The sequence below is a fragment of the Xenia sp. Carnegie-2017 genome, unplaced genomic scaffold, assembly GCF_021976095.1.
Source record: "Xenia sp. Carnegie-2017 unplaced genomic scaffold, XeniaSp_v1 HiC_scaffold_20, whole genome shotgun sequence".
NCBI classification, from domain to species: Eukaryota; Metazoa; Cnidaria; class Anthozoa; order Malacalcyonacea; family Xeniidae; genus Xenia; species Xenia sp. Carnegie-2017.
In genome coordinates, this window is record NW_025813483.1 from 15,267,110 (window position 1) to 15,293,107 (window position 25,998).

General features: G+C 34.1%; 4 protein-coding genes and 1 long non-coding RNA gene across 6 annotated transcripts; 1 reads left to right on the forward strand and 4 right to left on the reverse strand.

The window, feature by feature from the left end:
* Positions 1-42: 42 nt before the first annotated feature.
* Positions 43-4,646, forward strand: LOC124441149 (cleft lip and palate transmembrane protein 1 homolog). The gene is made up of 13 exons (XM_046991580.1): positions 43-365; positions 915-1,082; positions 1,160-1,274; positions 1,480-1,559; positions 1,630-1,753; positions 1,828-1,930; positions 2,009-2,150; positions 2,230-2,323; positions 2,396-2,586; positions 2,775-2,870; positions 2,963-3,098; positions 3,974-4,141; positions 4,242-4,646. The coding sequence occupies exons 1-13, from the start codon at positions 81-83 to the stop codon at positions 4,418-4,420; spliced, it is 1,881 nt and encodes a 626-aa protein (XP_046847536.1). The 5' UTR covers positions 43-80; the 3' UTR covers positions 4,421-4,646.
* A 1,267-nt stretch (positions 4,647-5,913) lies between these two features.
* LOC124441158 (3'(2'),5'-bisphosphate nucleotidase 1-like) lies at positions 5,914-7,350 on the reverse strand. The gene is made up of 5 exons (XM_046991595.1): positions 7,215-7,350; positions 6,949-7,062; positions 6,763-6,864; positions 6,609-6,657; positions 5,914-6,535 (listed from the first exon to the last, which is right to left on the reverse strand). The coding sequence occupies exons 1-5, from the start codon at positions 7,335-7,337 to the stop codon at positions 6,006-6,008; spliced, it is 918 nt and encodes a 305-aa protein (XP_046847551.1). The 5' UTR covers positions 7,338-7,350; the 3' UTR covers positions 5,914-6,005.
* A 123-nt stretch (positions 7,351-7,473) lies between these two features.
* LOC124443044 lies at positions 7,474-15,558 on the reverse strand. 2 transcript variants are annotated; one of them, XM_046993565.1, is made up of 13 exons: positions 14,751-15,557; positions 14,472-14,546; positions 13,879-14,163; positions 13,734-13,799; positions 13,104-13,385; positions 12,675-13,010; positions 12,240-12,455; positions 11,905-12,060; positions 11,460-11,774; positions 9,532-9,867; positions 9,200-9,415; positions 8,701-8,865; positions 7,474-7,978 (listed from the first exon to the last, which is right to left on the reverse strand). In XM_046993565.1, the coding sequence occupies exons 1-13, from the start codon at positions 14,821-14,823 to the stop codon at positions 7,539-7,541; spliced, it is 2,961 nt and encodes a 986-aa protein (XP_046849521.1). In that variant the 5' UTR covers positions 14,824-15,557; the 3' UTR covers positions 7,474-7,538. The 2 variants fall into 2 exon arrangements, with proteins under 2 accessions (XP_046849521.1, XP_046849522.1); XM_046993566.1 differs by lacking the exon at positions 13,734-13,799 and having other exon boundaries at positions 14,751-15,558.
* A 417-nt stretch (positions 15,559-15,975) lies between these two features.
* Positions 15,976-25,452, reverse strand: LOC124443058. Its single transcript, XM_046993583.1, has 2 exons — positions 25,071-25,452; positions 15,976-16,976 (listed from the first exon to the last, which is right to left on the reverse strand). Exons 1-2 carry the CDS (start codon positions 25,435-25,437, stop codon positions 16,288-16,290), a joined length of 1,056 nt encoding a protein of 351 aa, XP_046849539.1. The 5' UTR covers positions 25,438-25,452; the 3' UTR covers positions 15,976-16,287.
* On the reverse strand, positions 20,262-25,055 carry LOC124443071. Its single transcript, XR_006947478.1, has 2 exons — positions 21,071-25,055; positions 20,262-20,478 (listed from the first exon to the last, which is right to left on the reverse strand). It is a non-coding gene; the product is annotated as an uncharacterized LOC124443071 (long non-coding RNA).
* Positions 25,453-25,998: the final 546 nt, after the last annotated feature.

Consider the following 25,998-nt stretch of genomic DNA (forward strand, 5'->3'; position numbering starts at 1 on the left):
GCATATTCAATTCGGCGTACTTATACATTCTTGTCATTGTGAGCGATGATAACATGTTGACGCTAGCGGAATAATATAATATGTCGACAGAAAGTGAAGACGATTTTGAAAGAAATCGTGACTCTTCTCCCAGCGCTAGTACAGAAATAGTCAAAAATACAATGAATCAAGGAGAAAACGTACAAGAGAACAACCAAGGACAAGCTCAACAACAACAGTCTCAAACGTCGATTTGGAAATCGATTTTAATGAGGATGTTTGTGTTCTGGTTAATCTCCCAATTTTTCAAAAGTAGACAAAACACCAGCAGTAACCCAGCGGGCATCAAGTCATCGCACAATCTCTTTCCGACTGGATCACTTGTGGTTTGTTGAACACGCTGCTTGCTTATTTATTTAAATATGGAATAAATGAATGATAAGAGATGATGAATTGAAAATAAAAAATTAAAGCCACGTGTATGGTCACATGACTAGAATACTGCTCTATGATTTTTTATGGCAGATTTGACGATATGATATTTCTAAGGGATTTCGTTTTGTCTGTTATCAGGCTTTGCATGTATTGCATTTAAAATGGCCTTATAATTTTTTGTGGCTGTCTTTGTTTTAGAAATTGGCATTGCCACAGGTCACCCTAATGAAAATGTGTACAACCTGACCAAATCTTGGTACTTCTAGTGTAAGCTTTTCTGATCTAAACACCACCAATTGGTGGAAGATCAGATGCTTACCACTCAAATAAGTCAATTTAAGAATAGAGCTTTTGAGAGCATTACACATGTGTAGGATTTGCAAGAAATTAGTTACAAAGAGATTTTACTCATCTTTTGTAAAATTATACTTTGGGTGTTTGTAACTTAGTCTTAGGCATGTTCATTATTTCTGTGATCATTTTATATCTTTTATTTTAAGGATCTCTGGGTTTTTCTCTCTCCTGATAATGAAATGTTTAAGGAAAAACCAATAAATTCAAATAAGAAGTTGATTTGGTTTTTAAAAGACCTAAATGTTGGTAACTGGACTACGGGCCCTAACAATGATGGTTCTTATGTATTTCACTATCAAGTGAAAACATCTGAGGTAGCACAAAAAATATATTTTGGTATTATTTTTATTATTCATTCATCCCCGACTTTATATACTCTTCTTTTTCATAGGAAGTGCAGAATAATGGATCATTATATCTTCATGCTTTCATTACTAAGTCTGGGGTCTCTCCTGATCCAAATTCAAATAATCATAAAGAACAAGATGTAGTTGGAAGCACAAAATGTATGTTGATAGACAACAGAAGGCAAAGGCTCATGTTCAAAAACTCTTAAACTTAAAATAATATAACATTCAAAATATCAAAATCATTTTACAGTCAAACATTTTGAGTCTTTAAACAACTGATTTGTGCATTTTTTTCCCACATATTATACTAATTACCAAATTTTCATTATTTTTGATGTATTATCTTTTGAAATGTTTTTAGTAATGACAGTTTATCGTAAAAGGAGAATACATCGAACAAAAAATTTATTGACAGGAGAAGCAGACATTCAACGTGATTCTGTATGTATAGTCCCAAAATAAAATAAAGACTCATCAAAATTTGTTTACTTTAGTTTCCTAATTTTTATAGAAAACTGGTGATAAAAACACTCCAGTTGAATTAATATCATATTGGCATTCTAACCTTACAATAAACCTTTTGGATGATCAAACACAATGGACAAAAGGAAGTGTACCATCTCCTTTAGATGAATGTAAGAGTGAAACGAACATTTAAAAAATGATATGTTTGTATGTTTTGTAAATAGATGTGCTATATTCTGTGTAGTTATCAAGTTTGATGAAAAGACCGGTGGTTACTATCCTGTATTGTACCTCAATGATTACTGGAATTATTTTAGTGACTACATGCCTGTGAATGAAACTACTAAGTAAGCACTATCATGATAGGATTAAGGATGTACATTGACGGAGCCAGACAGTAAATTGGTCTTGTTTTTTTTGTGCAGAATTTTAGATCTTTATCTTACATACTCGCCACTGTCCTTGTTCAAATGGCAAATGTATGAATCTCAAAGAATGAGAAAGAAATGGTTTGCTGTTTTTGGCGATGACTTCCAGGACTCAGAGGAAGATCAAGACTCAATGAAGGTAGGCTTATTTTATGTATCTCTCATTTTATTATTGTATTTCCCTTGAACTTTTCTATTCAAATGTTTTACTTGTTTAGAAAACCATGGCAGAGACCAATCCATATTTGTTAGGATTAACTGTAGTGGTATCTCTAGTTCACAGCGTGTTTGAATTCCTTGCTTTTAAAAATGGTTTGTCGTTTTATTGAAATTCTTGATGTCTTTTTTGGTTTGGTGTAACTTCCTTAATTTTTTTTTATTAAGACATCCAATTCTGGCGTTCCCGCAAATCACTGGAAGGATTATCAGTTCGTTCAGTTTTCTTCAATGTTTTTCAGTCATTGGTTGTGTTGTTGTATGTTTGGGATAATGAGGCGAATACGATAGTTATTATTAGCTGTTTTATTGGTTTGCTTATTGAAATATGGAAAATTAATAAAGTTGTCGATATTAAGGTATGTTTTGAGCTCTTCACTCTACAATTGTCGTTGTGAAAGCTACTAGCTTAAAAGCCCATCAACATTATCTAACACTGTCTTAAACTGACAATAGTCAACAAAAATACAAAGGAAATGGAAGATATTCAATACCAATAATACATAAAAGTACCTCCTTATGAATCAGCTTTAAAAAACTGTTGCAGGTCGACAGAAGTAATCCCATATACGGGTTTATACCACGGATTAATATATCCGACAAGCAATCATATACTGAATCATCTACTAGACAGTACGATACGGTAAAGTAAAAGTTTTGCATTGATGTTTAATCGTGTCACTATCTTCATAATTTTATTTGTTTATCTACATGATCGATGTACTTTGTTTTCAGATGGCATTTAAATATCTTTCGTGGCTTTTATTTCCTTTATTATTTGGTTATTCCATTTACTCTTTACTCTATCAAGAACACAAAGGCTGGTACTCTTGGATTCTTAGTATGCTTTATGGTTTTCTTCTAACGTTTGGTAAGTTCATCATATGTACAAATCATATTTAATTTTGAGCTATCTATATGAACAAATTGATATCTGCAAGGAGGGAATATTGCCTTTCTTCATGTATAGAGCAATGTGATGGCATCTTTCCATGTAAAATTCTACCCTGAAATTCGTGTGTACATAATTTGACAGTAATGATTCATTTTCCTTTTCATCTGTTAAATTGACTTGCTTTGTTTGTGTGTGATGCCCTGTTCTGTACAATGAGCGTTGTTTCCGTGGTTGAGTTCAGTGCTCGTAATTTTGATTGCGTGTTTTATCTGTGAATATATAGTATATTCCAGTACTTTTATTTTTGAGTTGTTAACACCTAAACATAGTGTTATAATTTTCTGACGTATCAAATCCTGTCACGTCTTGATTCCTACAAATTAGAAATGAATAAAAAATAGAAATCTTCCCCATTTCAGTAAGTAGTGAAAGAGATGTTATTTTTTGTACTTTTTCCTTGCTATAATTCCATGGAGGAATGCTGAAACTGCGATCTCTAGACAAGGTTATAGATGAAGAACTTGGTGTTGTCAACCACGGAATTTCTTCGCTATGTGATTCACAACGACTGTGATTCACTTTCTCAAAACATCCCAAACGACATCCCATCTTTCCTACTTTAGCTCACTAACTTATACAAGAACGCTTGAATAAAGAATAAAATGTAGTGCGTCATAATTATCTTAATTAAGTAGAAACCGTCCCATCTCATAATTAACAAGAGTCTAAAAGTAATTTCGTATTTTTTCGGCAGCGAAGCGCGCCAACGAATTAGAAGATACCTAACCTATGTAGTTATAGTGATTTTGTAAATTAGTAACTTAAAGTAAATCTTGTTTTATTTTATGTAGGTTTTATTATGATGACTCCCCAACTGTTTATTAATTACAAACTCAAATCTGTGGCCCATCTCCCATGGAGAATGCTCACTTATAAAGCATTGAATACCTTCATTGATGATCTTTTTGCCTTCATTATTAAAATGCCGACTTTATATCGTTTGGGATGTCTACGTGACGGTGAGTAAATGTTTTAATATTATGGTAAATTATATTGTAATTATTGTACTACAACAGTACTGTCAACTTTTTTGGATAATATTTATTGAATTTTTTGTAGACGTGATTTTCTTTATATATCTCTACCAAAAATGGATATATCCTATCGATTACAAACGGGTAAATGAGTTTGGTGTAACTGGTGAAGATTTGCAATCTTCAGATGTCAATGACGATGGCCAAGCTAATGTGTCAAATGAAAACTCTGAAAACGGAGTTGTTCATGCCAAAAGTGAATGAACTTTTTAGTTAATATTCTTGATATTAATGCATAAGACAAGCATAATCTTTGAAATAGGAGTTTTAATTTGTAGTGTAATTCATAAAATATTTTCTTTGGGCTGGTAAATTTTCGATAAGTGTCTGATTGTTCTCAGGTGTGCATAAACACGTGTTTACTGCTGTTTTACGACCAATGAGTGATGAGTATGTATTATTTCCACCAATAACATTGCTGTTCTTATAACCTATGGCTTCCCGCGCTTCCTTACTGATTTGATTTTAAGAGTCAAGCAAGACAAGTCAGCCATTCGTAGTTTCGTACGGCGATATTTATCGAAATAAGCGATGGATATTTCTTATATTTTTGAGGAAGAAAGCATGAGTTTTGGGTAATTTAACTTCTCTCCTCGTTTTGAAATGAATTATGGAATTTGCCAACATCGTTTTTGTACGGCTTAATGCTTACAGTTCTATTGTACATTGGAAATTTCGTCGTCGATTTTAATCGTTATCTTTCTTGTCATAAAGATTGTATTTTCTTTAAACGAAGATAGTATATATTTCAAAAGGTTCTTGGTATAATTTGCTTGTCAAAACGAAGAATGTTTGAAGAAATTTTGATCCTGGGAAGAACAAGACCACGACTTGTGAGTACACAAATTATACTTCAGCTGTTTAGTAGTTCAATAGACTTCAAACTTACTTGAAGGTTTTCTGTTTGCCTGTTAAACAACAATATCTTATAATGCGATATATATTGACACACTGGAGAAAAACAGTTCTTCAATTCATTCACTAAGATTTAAAGCTTAAACATACTAGTTAGAAACTTTTCCTTGGTCGTTTCACCCCTCGCGGAATGGCGAATTACTTTATTTTTTTATCTCATGAAAAGAACGCCACTAAATTATGAAAGGTATGTTGTTTATGATATAATTCAGTTACTCTTCTTGCGAGGATGTTTGCTCTGCTGATGGTAGGAAAATATCCATGGTTGTTGAGTAAATTTGTTTCTTTTAAAAGTTTGGCACAAGAGTAAGTCTGAAACTCGAAGACGCATTTCTTCAAGTTCAAAAAATTAATATGCAGACAAAATTATGAATTTCTTGTACTAGATACTTAACTGCATACTTATTAACATGTAAACCTAATGTTGAGGATAATTGTATTCAATTCTCTATGGCTAGATAATGAAATATTTCTACTCGTTATGAAATAATAAACCTATTATTGGAAATTTAAAGAGCTTCTCTCTATACATTCAAATATAAGCACAAAACATATTGGTAATTGTCAAATACATGATTACCTATAAAAGTTCCATTCATTTTTTTTGTATCCTGTAGACAATATTGCAAATGGCAATGTGTTATAAGAAATGGTTGATATTTTTCATGGGATGGCTTTCACAAGTACTTTCAGCTTTCATCTAGATTGGTTTGTGGGTCATTTTAACTCGTAACAGAACAATTTATGCATGAGAGAAAGAACAATAAACTAAAGAAGCAACATAATTCTCATAATATATTTATTTTTTGCTAAGTCAAAGATTATACTAATAGAATGTGTACCTGTCATCATTCATGGCACAATGATAACAAAATTATGCATTCTTTGACATAGCCTCTTTAACATGAGTTGGAATTTTCTGCACAAACATATCATGATTTTCTAGAGTGGCAATTAGGCCTACATAGTTCATGTAATCCATGTTATACTGGTAATTTATTGGCCTGCCAAGAATGTCAGTCATAGAACCACCTGCTGCACAAAGTACAGCTTCTGGAGCACAGGTGTCCCATCGTTTTGTTCCTTTGCTTGCATAAATATAAGCATCTGCCTCACCAAGAAGTACTAACAGTGCCTTATAACCTGAACCACCTGCTTTCAATATCTTTGTGGGATTCAAGGCTTCAATTGATGCTGTATTGATTTCACTGCTGTGAGAACGAGTAGTTACAATAACTAGCCCATCATGTGTACTTTTTTCATAACCAAATGCTCCAATACCCTGCACACCCCATATTGTACGCCCCTTTTCTTTTGGTCGATAGAAAGGCTGGTGTATTACACCTGCAACTGGACGACCTCTTATTGATATTCCAATTAATACAGTCACATGCTCAATGAGGCCTACAATAGATAAAATATAAGATGATTCTTTTATTGTAGCAATTACCATTTAAGTTGTAAATAGCATACTAACCATCTGTAAATTCTTTAGTTCCATCAAGGGGGTCGACCCAGACAACTATCTTGAATACAAAACAACGATTAATTTTGCAAAAAAATGTGTTTATAGCTTTGGCAAGAGCATAGAAAAAACAGTCAGTCATTTGTGATTGTATGAACAGACCAACCTCCTCCTCTTTGCAATTCTTCAATTCCTGTGGACAGTGTTGTTGTAGAACTGTAGAATCATCTTCTGTTTCAGCAACTTCAATGATATCTGAGCAATCTTCCTGACAGGAACAAAATTGAAAGTTAATATAACACCATGACCTCTATCAATGACTTTCATTCTTTGGTGTATGTTCAACACTAACCTCTTCGCCAACTATTTTCACAGATGGAAATTTCTGTAGCAATGATGTAATAATGCATTTCTGTGCAGCTCTGTCTGCAATTGTTTGTGGATCAAATTCACCTTGACCTAAACCCTGTGAAATCAATGCAATATTTATGTAAGAAAGAAGTATTTAAAAATCTTCTGCAGGAATAAATGATGGCGGTGATTCTGATGTGATTTTCGGCGAAAGCACATTTCAGTTCATTCTTCTTCCTAGTCAAATACATATATCATATATTAAACCTTATCGATGACTGCAAGATCTCCATTTTGTAGAACACTGCGGATGATAGAACCAGCTTTATTCGCTGCTGCTACAGAACATGATACAAGACGCAAAATGAGGGGCACATTCGCGACCGCCATTTTTAATAATTACTACATGAATGATGAGCCAACGAGGTCAGTGGAGGCAACTACCTCCCTATGATCAAATTTATGCCGTACCCGAATCTTGATTGACCCACCCCACCCTCCCTTGAAATACAAAAAACGAGTATGGTTTTACGATGAATCACGAAAGTTTATCTTATTAACTCTCAATACAACAATGTATACAATGCAGTTTTAAACACAAACGATTTCATTGGCCAAAGGTCTTCTTATTGCATGAAAAAGTCTTTCCCAAAATCTTTCCTTCTTCTCTTCATCCGTCCAGTCAAGATAGACTAGATTGGATACAGCAGCCGGTGTTTTACACTTTTCATATAATATAGTTAAGACTTGATGTCCTGTCTTGCCTGCAGCAAGTGCATGGTAAAGTTCTTTCATTGCAAAAATACTTTTTAAGGAATCTTTCGAAAGAATAAACAGTGTCTTCCTGCTTCCATAGATGCCTCGTATCATGTTATCGTCAATCGTTTTTCCTATCTCGAAGTCAATAAAGTCAATGAAAACTTTGAAGTCCTGAGTTTTAAGTTTTGGAAATAGAGTGTTGTGTACCCAATCTTTGTTTTTTGAACTGTAACAAACGAACACATCTTTGGATCGAGGTAACTTTGGTGGATCTGAAACGATGATAAAGATTCTTGAGTAAATCCTCTTTTGCTTTAAGTCTGATTTGGAAAAAAAAGCGTAATCTAGCGTTTTAACTTAAGTAAACATTTACAGAACGAGTGTATATTCTTTAAAGCGTTTGGTCTTGACTCTGGTTGAATGTTTATAAATAATATGCAAACATATCTGCAGGTTATAATGGTGTCTAATTAGGTTGATAAGTTTGTGTATTACGACATTGGTTCATCAATACACATTTGGTGATCGTATCAATGTCTGGTTCGCTTGGTAGAACCATATGGGTAGAACCACATGGTAGAACCATATAGGTAGAACCACATGGTAGAACCATATGGGTAGAACCATATGGGTAAAACCATATGGGTAGAACCATATGGGTAGAACCATATGGGTAAAACCATATGGGTAGAACCACATGGTAGAACCATATGGGTAGAACCATATGGGTAAAACCATATGGGTAGAACCACATGGAGAACCATATGGGTAGAACCACATGGTAGAACCATATGGGTAGAACCATATGGGTAAAACCATATGGGTAGAACCACATGGTAGAACCATATGGGTAGAACCATATGGGTAGAACCATATGGGTAGAACCACAGGCTATGTTGGCGGATCTAACGGTCAACGGACATAAAAAGGGCAAGGTTCTGTTGCACGGATATCACATCATGTGCTTATATGTGTTACCTTATACTTTTCTTACCGTAATCAACCTCGTCAAACGGTCTCAGCAATTTTTTATCTTGATTTCTTATTCCTGATCTCCTTCTTTTTACTTCGTAGATAACAAAGATGACAAACGCTAAAACTATCAGCATTACGGTGGCGACTATAACCATTATGATTCTCTTTGAAAATATTTTCTTTTCTAAAAGAAAAGATGATATTAAAGCAATGATCTTCTAATATTACCTTGAGTTGATGATGTAATGTAATGATTTATCTTGTGATATAAGTTTCAAACAAAAATGGACAACCCTAGCATTATCTGCAACGACTAGACAACATATCTACCTAATTCATTATTAGAGGGGAAACTTTAGTACTTGTTGTGGCGGAAGAACGATTGGTTTCAGCTGGAATTACATCCTGCGCTAAAAATTTATATACCACTAACGATTTAGGATCGTGATTTCGGAAAGTTGACCAAACTTGAAACTTTTCATGATTACACTGGTGTTCCAACTTTTTATGATTCATACCTTTGACCTGAGATCCTACAACGCAATTTCTATTAAAGATGAATGCAGTTTTTGTTTCCATCTGACTCTTCAAGAATGTATATTCATTCTTGTCTTTTGGACATGGCTTGCAGTCTTTAATTGACGTAGCGTTATTGTCGTGAGAAAATGTCTGCGAAGGACAGAGTTTAGGTGACCGTTCATTCGGGGGACAATAGAATCCTTTGTAACACCTTACTAAAAATTGGATATTCATTTTAATATTTTTCACTATTTCCTTAATAGTTAAGTTGTGATTGTGGAAGTCCAATGAATGTTTTTATATTATTGCAATAAATAATGTTTATGAATACCTGCATACACAGTAATGGAAGCTTCCTCGAATCTTGTCATGTACATCTGTTTATCACTGTTCGTTTCGCACTTGTATTCTCCAGCATCGCTCACTTTAAAGTTTTTAATGACAATTTTTGATGGTGAACATTCATCTTCGCTTATTCTTTCCCCATGCATCCATTCAATGTGACCCTTTATCTCTCGGAGACGTTTTGAGTCTTTCCACCAATTAGCACCACATTTTGCTTTCTTATCTCGTGTCCACTCGCAACTTATGTTCACGTTTGAACCAATGATTATGTCACGATCTGCCAATGTTCCTTCAAGTATAATGTGTCCAGTCGTTCTTCCATCTTAATGAAACATTTAACTAATGTCACATTTACCACATACGCTAACTTTGTGTCTGTATATAGCATAACGTCCATTGTTTGTACAATTGATAGAATGGAATCGACTGTTTGTACATTTGAAAGAGTGGAATCAAAATTAATAATGGCTCGCCCATTATCTTGTTTGAATATATTGATTTAATTAAAAACAATCTTTGGTGAATGGATTCAATCGTATAAGATTGTGTGTGGGGATTTTTACTATGGAATTTCACAATGGCATCTCATTTAGTTTACTACAATCAATACTATACGATATTTTTATACTCACTAATAAGGTGAACATCTGTTAGTATTGTAATGAGAACCAAGGACATCCACCTCGCAAACCTGTATATCATGTTGTGGTGATATGTATTGTGAAATGCTAGTCCTCCTCTAAAATTTTGGAACTTTGTTTATATGTATATGCAAATTATATTTACTGTCAGACTCTTTAAATAGTTTTATTAACATTTACTATCAATTCCGGTAATATAATACGATATTAGCGCATTACATTTGAGACTTTGTCCCGGTTTTTTTTGCAAGGGAAGTGTTTAGATTATTCGCTGCATCTCCTGTGTCAAGTTTTGTCGTCTGTAATACTGTAAAACTTGGAAACTATTTTGTGTTTTTTTCTTGAGTCGATGATTATTTCTCTACTCGACTTCCAATCATGTTTAACAATGTTTTAATTGTTATTGTAATCAGCGATGCTTGTTTTTCTTAATTAAACTGCTTGTATATTTTTCAAAAGACGCTTTGCTCCGCGTCTTGAACTTTGGTCGTTCGTGTTTAATTTACCGGAAAAATGCTTTGACATCATTAGAAAGACTGTGTTCCTTATTTAGTCAATTTCTTTCTTGAGACTTGGATGTTGTTTGAACATTGTGATTATATTATTCCACGTTCACAAACATATCAAAGCGATGTATTTTGCCTTGTCTCACCGAGAAATCTTAGGTGAAAATCGTACATTTCTCATAATCTTTGATGTTTGAGATGCCGAAACATGTCTATTCTGAAAAAACTCGTCGTCTATATTAAATGCACATTAGCAATAGTGCTTCTACGAAATTATGGAAACAATATAATCGATGTTCGGATTGCGCATTCTACGTCATTTACGGATACGTGAAGCAAGAACTACGAGAGGCTTTTCATCACACACTTCCGTAGCATCAAATTTTTAAAACAATGCTGATGAAACGTTCTTCTTTTAGCTGGACATTGTCTTCCCGTTTTCCTGTTATTGAAATTATCAGAATCAATGTTGGGATTTTTGTCTTTGAGAATTTTACATTATGTTACACTGTTCATAGTACATTGTGAAATAATTTGGCTCTAAACATTTGTGTTGCTTTTGGTTACAACACCAGGTACTATTACTCTTTTCACAAGATCACGTATGTTGTTTTTTCCGTCTTTGTTAATGTGAATAGCGTGTCGCTATCACTTGTTCTGTTATGATTTTCGTATTGCCTGATAAAGTTTTTCCCAAAACTGATCTCTCTTTTCTTCGGCGGTCCAGTCAAGATAGACAATATTTGCTATTTCATCAGGCAACTTACATTTCTCATATAGCACGACTATGACTTGATGTCTGCCTGTTTTTCTTCCCGCATTCAAGGCTTGACTTAATTCACTTCGGGCGTAGTAACTTTTTATAGAGTCCTTGGACAGCACAAATATTGTTTTTCGACTCCCGTATATTCCTTTCACAATATTCTCATGGATAGAAACGCCAATCTCAAAGTCAACAAAATCTACAAATGTTTGGAAATGCTGCTCACGAAGATTGGCCAGCAGTGTGTTGTGAACCCAGTCGCGATTCTTTGAGCTGTAGCACACAAATACATCTCTAGATGGTGCATTTTCTGGAATTTCTAGAGACAAGTAGGGAAATTTGAGAAGATCATTGTTGGGTGTAATCTGATATTGGAAATTTCTGTTGATAATAAAACTAAAAAAGATTCTGTTCTCTGACGTAAACACATAGCACGAGGCCATTTTTACCTATTTGTATTTCTTCAGAGGGGTTAACCAGTTTCTTATATTTACGACATCTTCGCACTCCATACAAACCACCAATAATAATGATGACAACTCCTGAGACTATGGTTCCAACAATTGCTATCATTTCGCCGTGCAGTAAACCTGAAGATCTTTCTCCTGTAAAAGACAAATAAAAAACTTGAGTTGATTAAACTTTTGTACTACGAGCACAGAGATAATTTGGACAACATTGCTATTTTCTAAAGCACTTCTGTGAGTGCAACATTCGCTACGATAGAAACTTACATTCTGTACAGATAACTCTTTATCTCATGGTAGAGATGTTCATTTTTTACCTGATGTCAATTCTCGTACGGGACATTTGATTTCTCGGATACTCGTGCCATATTCGTCATCATCAAGTAATATCGTCAAAGTTTCATTCCAGTTGTCCGCGCACGATTTGCAATCTTCAATTTTTTTTGCATTCACTTGCATCGTAAAGGTTCCATTTGGACAGCGTATAGCTGTTTCGTTACTTGAAGGACAGTAAAATCCCCGAAAACATGGCACTGTAATTATGCATGAGGAAATGATTTCAAAGCAAAGAATAATCAGGTTTATTCGTTACAGAAAGTACATCGATCACATCGTGATTAGAAAGAAACACATCAACGATCAAATCATGAATCGGAAGGATATCAGTGGATCACTTCATGAACAGAAAGGATATCAATGGATCACATCATGAATATTATAGATATCAATGATTTTTCTAAAATTGTACTAACCGGCTGCAATCGATATTTCCTTTTGCGTGTAAGTTGAACGGGAATCTCCAATCCAACCTAAAAATTTGCATTTGTATTTTCCTGAAGAGTTAGTCAACACTTCATGTATGATTATCGTACTGGAACATAAGTCGTTGCTTGGTGACTGCCAGTTTATGAATCGACTACCAGTCATAGGTTTATCGTTCTTTTCCCATTTCCACCTCAAGTGAGGACACTGTGAAGTATGTACGACGCAGGTTATATTAATTTTTGAGCCCAACTTTACGTTCTTTTCACGTATCGTGCCGCGTATTGCTTCCATTGAAATGTTTATGGGTGCTTCTGTTTCTAAGTCTGTAATAGATTTAAATCATAAGTGTCGGCGAATGCTGATAAAGCAACTCAAAAACTCAATCAATAAAATTGTTCTTCAATTATATTACTTACCATAAACTTCAATTTCAGTTGTTAAACTAGCTCGCCCCAGGCTGTTTTCAGCAACGCAGGTGTAATTGCCTGCACTATTTTTCGACACCCTGAAGTACAAGGATTCCTCGCACAATTCGGAGTGGATTTTCTCTCTGTTTTTTCTCCTATTGAGTACGTGATCATTGTAATACCACGTAATAGTAGAAGGTGGGTTGCTTTCACAAAGTGCGCACTTTATTGTTGTTATACTACCGCTGACTTCTGTTAGACGTCGATGTTTTCCCTTCATTTTTGGTGGACCTGTAGCGTTTAAGTCAAATTTGTAAAGATCTAATATCATTCGTATTGATACATTCATTCAATATAAGCAAACTTTATCTTTATTACTACAGCCATAACTGCCAATACCTAATAACTCATAACAACGTGGCCGAGATAATCTGTGGAACATGGGCAATTTTTCTCACAGGGCCCTATGACGTCATTATTAAAGATTTGCAACTGCATCGTATGAAGTACTTCAAAAGGATAGTATTGTAAAATTTGATGCACTCTCAAAATCGGAGGCCTTCGGTTTGGTTCACCGTGGCAAAATGCCCTCTACTCTCTCCCCCTTTCTATGGCCTCGTATGCAATGCAAGTTTTTACCTATATTCTTATTACCAACAAGACGTTTTCCTTTCGTCATGGAACATACTTTAGAACAACCATGACCTGTATTAAATCAAAAGGAACACACAATTTTGGCAAATAGTGCAATAATTTTGTTAATATATATTGCAAGTGAAATTACCAATGACTGCAACCTCCGTTGTTGAATTTGCTTCTCCGAAGTCGTTCTTTGCTATACACGTGTAATTTCCATGATCTTCTTCCCTTACCGCGAAAAGATACAGCGTTTGTTCACATAAAAATCTGATGCTATGACTACGTTTTCTTGGCAAAACAAGAGGTTTTCCGTTGAAAAACCATTTGATACTCGAGGGTGAGCTGCTCCGACAAACATGACAGTTTATGGATAATGTACTTCTTAATGTCACATCTTTCCTCACTTTACCAAATTTCATGGTCGGAGGACCTGGAAAAACAGGGGAAATTAGTCGATTCAAGCTTCGATTGTTGAAAAATCTCTTTTTGCCATTTTGAGCTGGCAAGGCGACAAATTGCACAACAAAGTTAGCAATGCGAAACCTATAGAATGATGCAGTACTCGGTGGCAAAATGTTTTTTATTTTGCCTACTTCTGGTTGCAACAGTATCCTACCTAATTTATACTATCCTCTGAGGTACTGACTCTATCCCACTCCTCTCATGAAACGTTGTTTCAAACGTTATTTCTAGGAACTGTGTCATGTCACTTAATCCTTACTGTCTATAAAGGATTACCTTGCCTCGCTTTCGTGCTGTTGAAGTCCCACGTTGTCAATTTACCATTGCGAAAGGTACAATTTCTCGAACATTCTATTTAGTATAACAGAAATTATATATAGATGTTTGTTTTACTTTCAAACCTCGTGTATTCAGTAAAATGATCGGGTGCTTGAGTTTCATTTAAATCCCAAATAATTTCATCTTCGTACATATGGTCATTGTTCCCTGCTCAATGAAATGTACGATTCTTTCTGTTCAAACGTTCAAGGTTCCTCGTAATATTATCTATCTTACCTTTAATCGAAAATGCCCATGCGAAATAATCGATGAAACACAGAGAAACTGCTATTTTATAATAATGAAACATGATAGTTTTCTATTAATAACGAAGCAAATGCTTCTTGGTAAACTATTCAAACGATAATGAAAAAAAATGTAATACAAATTCTTGGAGTCGCATGGTTTTCTTGGTAATGATTGTCAATTAAGCATGCTTGTTGTAACTTTCAGTTTCCGCTTCTACAAGTCTGTAGACATCTTTAGAGATTTGAGATCTGTGCTTTTACATTATTGTTTTGATTAGACATCTTTAGAGATTTGAGATAGGTGCTTTTACATTATTGTTTTGATTATTGCGTGAGTGTGCTAATATTCACGGCAGATTGTATAAACAAAAATATATTTCCGCTTTCGTTCACATCACTGATTCTCTGCTTTGATTTGAAGAATTTGAAGAATTTGAAATCGCGATCGTTTTAATCATAAAATTGTTCAATCACTTTACACAAGTTCTGGAGGTTTTGTTAAAAATGTCTGTAAAATATATTTAATTACGTTTGATCTGAGTTCATTGCAAAGTTTGTTTGAATATTCGTTATCGTATATCAACCATATATAAATAGCAAATTCAGGATCGAATCACATATGATCCACTTCCTGCGCATCAAACTTTAGCATTAGTTTGAAGAACTTTGCAGAAAGAAAATGAGTTAAATTGACTGTGTTACACTTAATTTGATGAAATTTGCAATAAGAAAGTTGAGTTGATTTTACTAAATATTTTACTAAAGTAAATGGTTTGAACCCGGGAGTATCATTACATGTCAAAGATGACTCTGAAGATGACTACCGCTAAGGTTGTCGAAACGTCAGTCGACAACAACAAAAACAGTCCTAATCAGGACTGTACAAACCTGGACGATCTACATTTACAAACATGTAACGATACTCCCGGGTTCAAACCATTTACTTTAGTCATCTTCAGAGTAAAAAAAAAGTAAGTTTGAAAAACTTGGTCATAAACAATTCAGTTAACTTGACTGAATACTTTGGTGAAATTTGCCATAAGACAGTTGTTAAAATGACCACATAAACAATTATTAGGAGTAAAACATAAATCTAAATGCATGAAAACGTAACTTACTCAGAGATCCTCCATGTGACTTGCATTTTCCTCATATCCACCCTCATACCTCCCCACCCCTTCCCAGGCACACGCACGCAAACTGTAGCCACGGAACAACAAACTTCATTAATCGTCGTAAAGATGGCGAAGCATAAACGCAGTGTATTATTTTAGGTTTGTACAAACGCACTTATAAAAATAGTCTCTAATCTTCATCGATGCAAATTTCCAGAAAAAAAGTAACACATTATTTTTTTCACACCTTGTATTAAGTAGAAATAAATTAATTGAAGATTATCTAAGTCTTATCCTAGTTAATAAATTATCTGTATGAAAATATACAGTTGTCTAGATATATGTCTACAATGTCTACTCTTCCTAAGAGCCATTGGCGTTGTTACATATCAGTGAACATTGCTCGCAAATTTAAGAGTTGCTTAGTGAAATTAATGTTGCAGCAGCAGTCGTTGTACGAGTGTCTTCAACTTCAGATTTAGGTGACGAAGTGACGGTCTTGCAATGGGCGAAGTATTGTTTGGGCTTTGTATAAAATGGAAATCCTGGACGGCTTCTTGAAAGAACATCTTCAGGAAAACCCTTTGTCATGTAATAAGGAGGTACAAAACCAGTCACGCAAAATCCGTAATTGTCGTTGGCTGCAACAGGGGAATAAGGTGGAACAAATGCACTTGGAATATGTTCGTATGTTCTTCCCATGGGAGGGTAGGGCAAGTATCTGACCGTGTCTCGTTTGTCCATGAGTCTAGGAAGATTTTTATGTGTTCGTGATGACAGCATCATCATTTTGTTCGGTTGTGATGGCGCTTTTATGTAAGTTATTTGACCTTTGGTTTTTATCTTCTTACAACATGGTAGAATTGTTTCGACTGTCTTTATAAGATCGTAATCACATGCAGCGAGCAGCAACTGAAGAACCTTAGGTTTAATATCGGGGAAAAGACGTCGAAGAATGTTCATGAAACTTGCTTTAGGGTCTTGGTCCTGACTGCATTTTTCCAGTTCAATCATAGTTGTGCGAGCTTCGTCTGAGCCAAAGTGTAGGCATATAAACTCCCGTATTCCAGTCATACTTTCATTCAACGTCACTTTGTTTTCTAAAATGAAACAGCAAGTAATTAAACTCTCCTCTTCTCGAACAACGGGGAACTTTTTATAAAGAAAAACATTCATATTCTCGAAGGAAATGGGCTGGTCTCAATAAAAAAAAAAACAAATTAGAAACATTTAAATTGATGAAGCACTTTGTTTTCGAAATTCTTTTGACGTATGGCGTGTCTCGTGTAAGCAAAAAATGTCAGGAAAAAACAATGAAGAATGCATTCAATATAAAAAAGAGCTTATTATTAACATGTGACGTGGATGAATTAACGTTACAAGGACTTTTAGCGCCGATTGAAACGTGCGTAAATGAATGAGGAAGAAGGAAATGGAACGTGAGGTTATGACGTTCGAAGTCCAAGGTCGAACACATTTCTTGCCAAGGAAGTCGACTGAAGCGAAAACGTTGACTATATATTGTGATAACATGATTTTGATAAAAAACATTGATCATACGGGAAGACGTACGCAGGATATCTGTCGTCACTTGTTACATTGACGTTGTACTTCAATTCAATATTTGTTCTAACTTATGCTTTTTTACTCAATAATACTGCTCTCCACTTTCATATTTCTCGCCTCTATCCTTATATTTAGTCATTTTGAACAAATATTGCGATACATCACAATGCAAAGATAAAAACTGTTTAAAAAGAAACAAAATTCTAATTTTCCTCTCATGTGAATATCTTGTGCATATTCACTTTCACTATGTATTAAATTACAAGCGTCAAACATGCTGTGTAGATTGTACACTAGAAGCTAGTCAATGAGGTTGAAATACACATAGTATTCTCATTGAGTGCTTACTGTACTGGCTTTCCCAACACAACCCTATATTTAGTTCACCTTGACTGATTATCTTGACAATCATTGCATACCATACGTAATCGTTACATATAAGTGTTTATTCAGAAGGCGGTATTGCTTACTCATTTATCGTCATGATGGCACACACCGAGATGCTGTGGCAAAATATACGCACATGATAACTTCACAACAACCTTGTAGAACAATCGTTTTGGCATATAGTGATCATTATAGATGACGATGTTGCCTTGCTGTCTATATACGTCAATGTCGTTTACATATTTGAAGTACATTAGAATTTCCAAGTTCTTTGTTTCACACTAATTTTAGTAAAATATTCGATAAATGTTCTACATTATCAAACGTTAAAATGTACCGAATTTTGGGTTCATATTATAGTTCGACGAAAGAACTATAAAATGAAGGCAAATTATAGGATACGAACGTTAAATAAAATTATGACAAAAAAGTCCATTTAAACAATAAAAATAAACTCTTATAAATGTTACATCGTCTTTCACGTAGTTATATGAATCCAAATAACAAAACAAACAGAAAAGACTTTCGAGATCTTACCTTTATTATCTATGAAATATCGATCTGGTTCTGGTTTCATGATTTTATTATAGTATTGTCTATGTCTAAAAAGATCATGTAGTTTTTATGATCGCTGGTCGATTCGATTAAACTTTATCTTTTATTTTGTTATAGATGTCCAAATAGGTCCACGAAATAAAAGATCTTCAAGGAGTACGCGTGACTTTCAGGTAAATATCTGAATAAACTTCTGTTTGCCACAACTGTCTTGGCTGATTACCAACATAAAAATGTGCTGGATCAGTGTCTAGCTGCATTTGTAATACTGAGTGAGCTGTGCGTGGGCAGACATGAAGGTGTTGCTTGTCACGAGTTAAAATTGTGCGGTGTGGACAAACAACAGCGGAACCTATATCGAGTCTCAATTTCCGGTATTACATTCACATAATTGTTGCTTGCAAAGCGTACAACAACAAGCTTTATAAGGTGTTCGTTGATATATTATATTTCGTATTTCGTCATGCTAACCTTGGCAAATCATTTCATTCCCAATGGTCAATATTGCTTCGGTTTAGTAAATAACAAATGTTATCACACATATAATGACGCTGACCTTGCAAAAGGCATCCATGTAATAGTTGAATTCTATAGAAAGATTAGTATAAGTAAACAAAAAGGATCAAATTTTAATCAAGTTTGATCAATGCCATGCATTTCGTCTATTTAATGGCAGGAACACACACGATATTCGAAACACATCTGTTCCATTCGTTATATTGTCTTCGTGAAATAACAATGGCAATACACTTACGTAATCACACGGTGGTTGCAATTACTTCAATATTGCCACATGCACGTAGATATTAGCTATAATTTATACTAGCCACCGTGGGAGTTAAAGAATACACAGTATGTTTTGGTAAAATGAACGGTGTTTTCCTAAATGGAAAAAGGATCTTTGATGTATTTAGTCTTCCCAATATGCAATCATGTCATTCTTTGCAATAAAATATTTTCGTACCCAGAAGGCATCGATTAGATTTTTAGATGATTAGAAATAATCCTGATTTATTGTTTGTAATCATATTTGTGCAAGTGGACAGTATTATGGCTTGCCGTTGCAGAAATCACGTGTTTGATGACAAGGCATTTTGTTGACAAATAATAAGCAGAACATCCCTCACAAGCCAGTGAAATATTTGAATTATTTCTCTGGACGTACGGTTCGTTAATTGTATTTAAAGGCTGGTAAATTGAAAAATTCAAATATACAAAAAGCTCCTTGTGATCATCTTTTTTTCAGTTCTATCAAATAGCTTAAAATCTTTCAATAATTAGCGTTGGTGTATGTAATATTGGTCGTCTTCCAAGCAAATATTTTAGTTGTTGACTTGTTTATTTGTTATATGAAACAAACGTTGCCAATAGCGTGTCATATTACCCTGACCCACACATCACATTAATCGTAACATTTAGGATTTATTACATCAGGATGTTATTGTTCCCCCGCAATTTACGTCATCCAACTGTGGTTAAAGTGATTTCACTCACGTTTGGCTCTGTGCTCTGTCACAATCTTTTCGAAGAAAATGTTGAAATTTTCTGCGGAAATGTTGAAATTTTGCACGGAAACGTTGAGATGGCGATTTACACATTGTGAATATTTCTCAAATACTTTTCGCAATATTTGGTCGGAAACAGAGGTTAATCGCTGACGTAGGTACATGAAATAAACATTCGTTAGCTCAATTAGTTCCCCACGTCACTCTTTGTAACAAATTGATGGCAAAATTAATATACCTTATATGGCTAATGTTTTGGAAACTTTTTCTTAACTATCAGCCAATATATCAGGATTTCTTTAGGCGCAACAAAAACTACAATGCCTAGCCGTCACGAAAATAACCGACCGATACAATTTTACACTCGCGATAGAAAGTCGTCGTCCATATAATATAACCATTCCATTGACGTCATTATATTACATAAATGGATGAAACCCCTACAAGCTGCATGTCTTTGGTGTTGACTTAAAAGTTGACTTTATAGTAATTAAAGCAATACGACATATCTCCCTATGCGATATATTGTTATACAAAAACATGTTGTCGATCGTATTCATCTCTTTTCACCTCCATTTTGTGAAAATACCTAAAAAAAATGTGCTGTACTTTTTTCCTTCTACTACTTTTGAATAATCTTTTTTTCAGTTTTGTGCGATGTAGATGCCTTTATACATGCAAATATTCTCCATTGATTCATGTAATATTGAACAAATCATGATTTTACTATGATCGCATTGTTTTAATCTTTAATGGCTTAAATTACCTATCTAATTATAATAATTCATCTTCTAGCGATTTTAATGATTTCGTGCGCATTATTTGTACACGTTTGAAGATCCCATGAACTTCCTTGATGATCTTCGTGAATGAAATTGCTGTAACTCTGTGTTATGTTTGTGTTGTCTTTTTGATAAAATATAGTACAATAGATGAGTGCTTCAGTTTGAGAAACGATCATTTAAACAATTAATGCAAACATGCTTACTTCGTTATATCTATTGTTTCTGGATGTTTTTTTTTCATTTGTATTTTGTCAGCATGCCATTTGCTTTCTATCTGACGAAAGAGATCACTGATTTTTGTTGACTTTAATGTACAAGCTAACCGTTATTCATTTAATCTTTTAACTTCGAGAGTCATCTAATCAGTTAAATTTCAGATCTAATCTTGTCCCTTACCTGGTCTCATTTCTATGTTTGTCAATGTTGTCGTTTTGTGATAGTTGTTGATTGATCTTGTGCACATGTTATTGCTGCTTGAGAAATAAACGAAGGTGGGCGCGTTATGTTCACGAACAGCTTGCGTTGCATGCTTTGATGTAATCAACAATAATTTTTCTGGAAGGTCACAATGTCAATGGGGTGGCGTCATTAAAACCACTTCGCAAACATTTTATTTTTTGTTGACCTGTCGTTCAATGTGATAAATCCATGGTATTCATGCATGAAGTTGTCGTAAGGCCAAGGTCATTTAGTTGAGAAAGAAAGTATTTGTTAAATGTGTTTGTTCCTATGCGTGCTGTTTGCCAAAATACTCAAATGTTGTATCATCATTTCTTCATAATTAGCATTTAAAATGTGTGACTTTGCATGTAGAATATCTCACGTGACGTAGTATTGTAACGAGAACAATCTGGACCACTAGGAATCACATCAACGCTGTTATGTTGTTGTTGTTGTTGTCAGGCTCACTTTTAAAGAAGGAGATTTGTCGAAAAACCTCATTACCGTCTGCGAATGTTTTATTTCATGTCACACTACATGAAGTAATTTAAATTTACGTCGTCAACATGTTTGTGACGTGTGAAGTGAATAGGAAAATTACTCGCTTGACTTGAGAAGTCGATTTAGCTAACTCATACATTCGACAATATCGTGTTTTAACCTAACTCATTGTATATTGCGGTTTGCCAAAAGGGGAATAAAAGCATTTGAAGCAAAATTGTTGCAATATTTATGCTATTGTGTATGTATCGCCCATCCTTTTTATTGTTCTGCGATAAAAGCTGTGCTAAAAATAACATTTTTGCTATAAACACCTTTGACATTTTGCACATAATTCTTTAAAGAAGTCTAAGGAATGAATAGCTTCAATGACATATACAATTTCTTTAAAGATTAAAATCGTTACGTTACGTCTACGTACGATAACAGAAGGTTTTAAACCTCAACGTGTCATTCAGAATGCTATTTTATGTTCTTTTGTTCAACGTATTTTCTCGGCATTCTTTTCTAGAAAGTGTTTAATTTCCTGAAGGAATGCAGGATAGAATCTTCTCCACATTTTTATTGCTCAATATAATAAATGACATGCTTAGTAAAGCACAGAACGAATGTTATTTTAAACACTTATGATTTGAACGTCCAAAGATTGCCGTTGACTTCAAATCAACTTATAGAGTTCCTCAAAAGTCAAAACTAGTTTTCGAAATTGAGACATTTGGCTCTTTATTTGTTTTCCATATCAGTGAAAACTGCCTGTATGTCAAACTTTCCATAACAACGAATACTCAAATTAGCCTCTTAATACGAAGCTGTGGTAATGGTCTTGCACGCTGATAAGTATCTAAATTGATAATATTGACGTGGCGATCTCTCTTTTGACATTGCGTGCAATCTATTATAAGATAGATATAAAATTTCTTATCGTTAAAGAAAAATATTAACGTTTTTTCTGTTGAAACAATTTTTAGTGCTGTTTGAAAATCCATTATTCATAGACAAGATCACTTGATCTCACCTGTCGTCTATGTTTATGACGAGGGTGTAGAATTAAAGCATTTACTTTTACGACGATAGATTATGCAATCATAGTCGCGAGTCAAAAATAGATTATATTTCATGGTTATTTAATTATATACCAGCTTTTATTCTTCTAAACTTAAATTCTTGCGTGTTTTTGATTTTGCGTGACTGTACCTTATGTGTTTTAAAGATAATTAAGTAGTGCTAACCTACTCTGTGTGCTCAATATGCTAAAAATTACATGCTCACAAAGAATGCTTTTGTATCAAATTAATTCTTTCTAGACAAAATGTCTGTGGTTTTATTAACTCTCAATATCGTGTACACGTAACTACTAAATTGTATTTTTAATTGAAGTGCATTTAGATCATTCTATATCAGTTTTCCTTTCACATTCTAGGGAAATTTTTTTGTTTGCATCAAAATATTTTAATGAAATGAAAAAAATCGATTGAGATTATTCATTTTTTAAAACACCATAAGGAAATTCTTATCTATAATTTAGAGAACCATTAAGAAAGTATTTGGTTAAGTATAATCGTCTTCTTATATTTATCTAACATCCTGTCGTTCTTTGATTACATTGAATAGCTTTAGCATTTTCCCTTTCAGTAAAAATCAATCTGCAGTAAAATATTTGATTGAACAATTGCTATGGGATATAATATTGTTCGTGTGCTGATCTTCATTAATCCTAGATTAAACATCACGAAACTATCTATCATTCACGCCAAGATTGAAGAAAAAAATTAAATAACTTGAAAAAAACTTTATTTCATATAATTATTTATATTTACGTAACCCTTTCATTTCAGTTTTGTTATAAAAAGCCTGAAAGGCTGTCTCAGTACTTGTTGTGTAACAGTTTATATCTATCATCTGAATCTTGTTTTATTAATGTTTATAGTAACTATAACTAGCTTTCAACGATAATTTAAAATGCCAGTGCTATTGATCGTAAGAATTTTTTATTTTTCGACAGAAATATATGAAAATCACTTTCAATTGATATTTAACTTGCTATTTGTTTCTTAGGCTCAAAACACATTATGATCAGCGGCTGTATAGTATTTGACGTCATAGATTTGTATTTGTAACACGTCGTTAATGGTTTAACGAATCTATGAATTGCAATGAGGAATTTGTCCAAAAATTTGAGTTTTTTTATGCTTTCAAAACGCATCATGTTATCATGCTGTTAGAATATGCTATGACTTATAAGATGGGTTTCCTCACTCAAATTATTGTTATTTTGAGAAGAGTAGTCACACAATAAAAGTAGATGAACGTGTTTGCCGCCGGCGATAAATATTTTCTTTTTGTCATAAACTTGTGTAACAACTTCCAGAAGTCCTATTTTTGCCCTCCTGCTATTTTGGTTATTGTTAATTCTCAAAGCTCATGTGGTTCTTTACTAGTTTTATGTGAGAAAATGATCTATGTTTGAGATCATTATTTTACCGCAAAGTAAAAATTGCTACAATCAAGTGTAATTAATACATTAAATAAAAGAAGGGCGATAATTGAGCAAATCTTGTGTTTTCACTAGATAAAAATATCCTTAATGAAACTGTTCAGATGGTGCGGAACGAAATAAACAACACATTGTCGACATTGATAAAGTTCTCTTTCATTATCACAAAATTGTTCGCGTTGTTTTTCACAGCGCATTTAAAATGAAAATTGATATATATATTTAACAAAAAAAAACTAGAGCTCTTTTTGCCTCATATTTATATTTACTAAAATATTTTTGGTTGTAGATCTGTTCGAATTTAGATGAGAATTGTTTTAAGTGTTTCCCTTGAAGGTAATAGGGCTATTTCCAGTTAAATTTATTATTTAATAGTAAGTCTAAGACTTTTTCTTTCAGGAGTTAACTTTCTTCCTGACGTTTATGCATCGAAATAATAGTTTTATTAGCGTTAAATGAACTTAATAAGATTCTCTCGAGGAGGTAGAAGTAGCTATGTGGACAAATGTACAACGGATGGAATTTACCTCGGATTTTAACGCAACCTTCACACCAATGCGAAATTATACGTAATCTACGGAAACTTTTGTGAGGCAATGGAAGATATTTCACTTTTAACGACATGGTGTTAGAATGACACCGTTCAAAAAGCACTTTAGACAACGTCTTCGCTTACATACGTATTTCTTGAGTGATAATTTTTGTTAGGAGTAACTCAGGAAAACACGATTTGTTATATTTGGCGAAGTATCTTTACATTATTCCCTTTTGGTGTGCTTAGTTTTAAAGCATCTTTCTTAAAACTCTATTGAATTATACTTTCTAAAGAAAGTTCTCGAAAATACCGGTGTAGTGGATTAAGACCATTAAGTGACGCCATATTTTAAGATTAGATCTTTTGCAATTACCCCGTCACTTGTGTATCATTCTACTTTTATATTACGTAACAATTATACATACCTTGAACTTCTGGAGATTTGTCTCTGTGCCCTTCTTCTTTTGCTTTCGCCATTACCTTCAAGACGGTCTGCTCTGCGGCCATTATTCGCTGTCGCTCCACGATCAATGAGCAATTTTTACATGTGCAATCTTTCCACTTACACAAACCTTTGTGGCCTTTCAGAGGACGGATAACTCCGTGATTTTTGCAACGTGCACACATTGGTGTGACTGAAGTACTTCCTTCCCTGGATTTATTTTGTGGCTCAAATTTTTGACTGCTCACTTTAACATTATGTTTCTTGTTCGTAAGAATCTTCTGATGCACAATCGACGCTTCAAATTCTTTCTTCTTTCCATGATACACTGTCCTTCGAGATGCATTCATTTTCAAAGTTGTTACCAGCTTTGTCTAGATTTTGTTGTAGCTCGGATTAGCATATTCTGTCAACAGTTGAAAAATCAAATAATTGTAGGTTACACGACGTATATTGTCTGACTGTGTTATTGGTTAGTCACTCTAGTCAACATCGGTCTTCACTCACTGCGTTATAGTGTGAATATAACTACCAATTCTTCCTAGTAATTGATAAATATAGACCCACGCATCTCCATGGTTCAAACTGAACAGTTACTCAATATTTATCAATTGGTGGTCTATACATAGTAACTATTAATGTTTCTAGACCCGCATTCCGTTACATTCCAGTCATTTGCATTGTGTCTCTTTGTACGCAACTCGCGTCTTCTTCTCGACCAAAAATAGACTTCCCTTATTTAATTGCTGGGAGGAAGTTGTTTTGATATCGATAAAGATATAACTTCGTCCTCTTCGTCTTCTTTTTTGTCAACAGAGTTCTTTATGTCAATAGTGCTTTGTTTTCTTTTGAGATTTCTAAGCACCTGGGTTTTCGTTTAGAAAGACGAAATGTTCAATTCCTTGATCTTG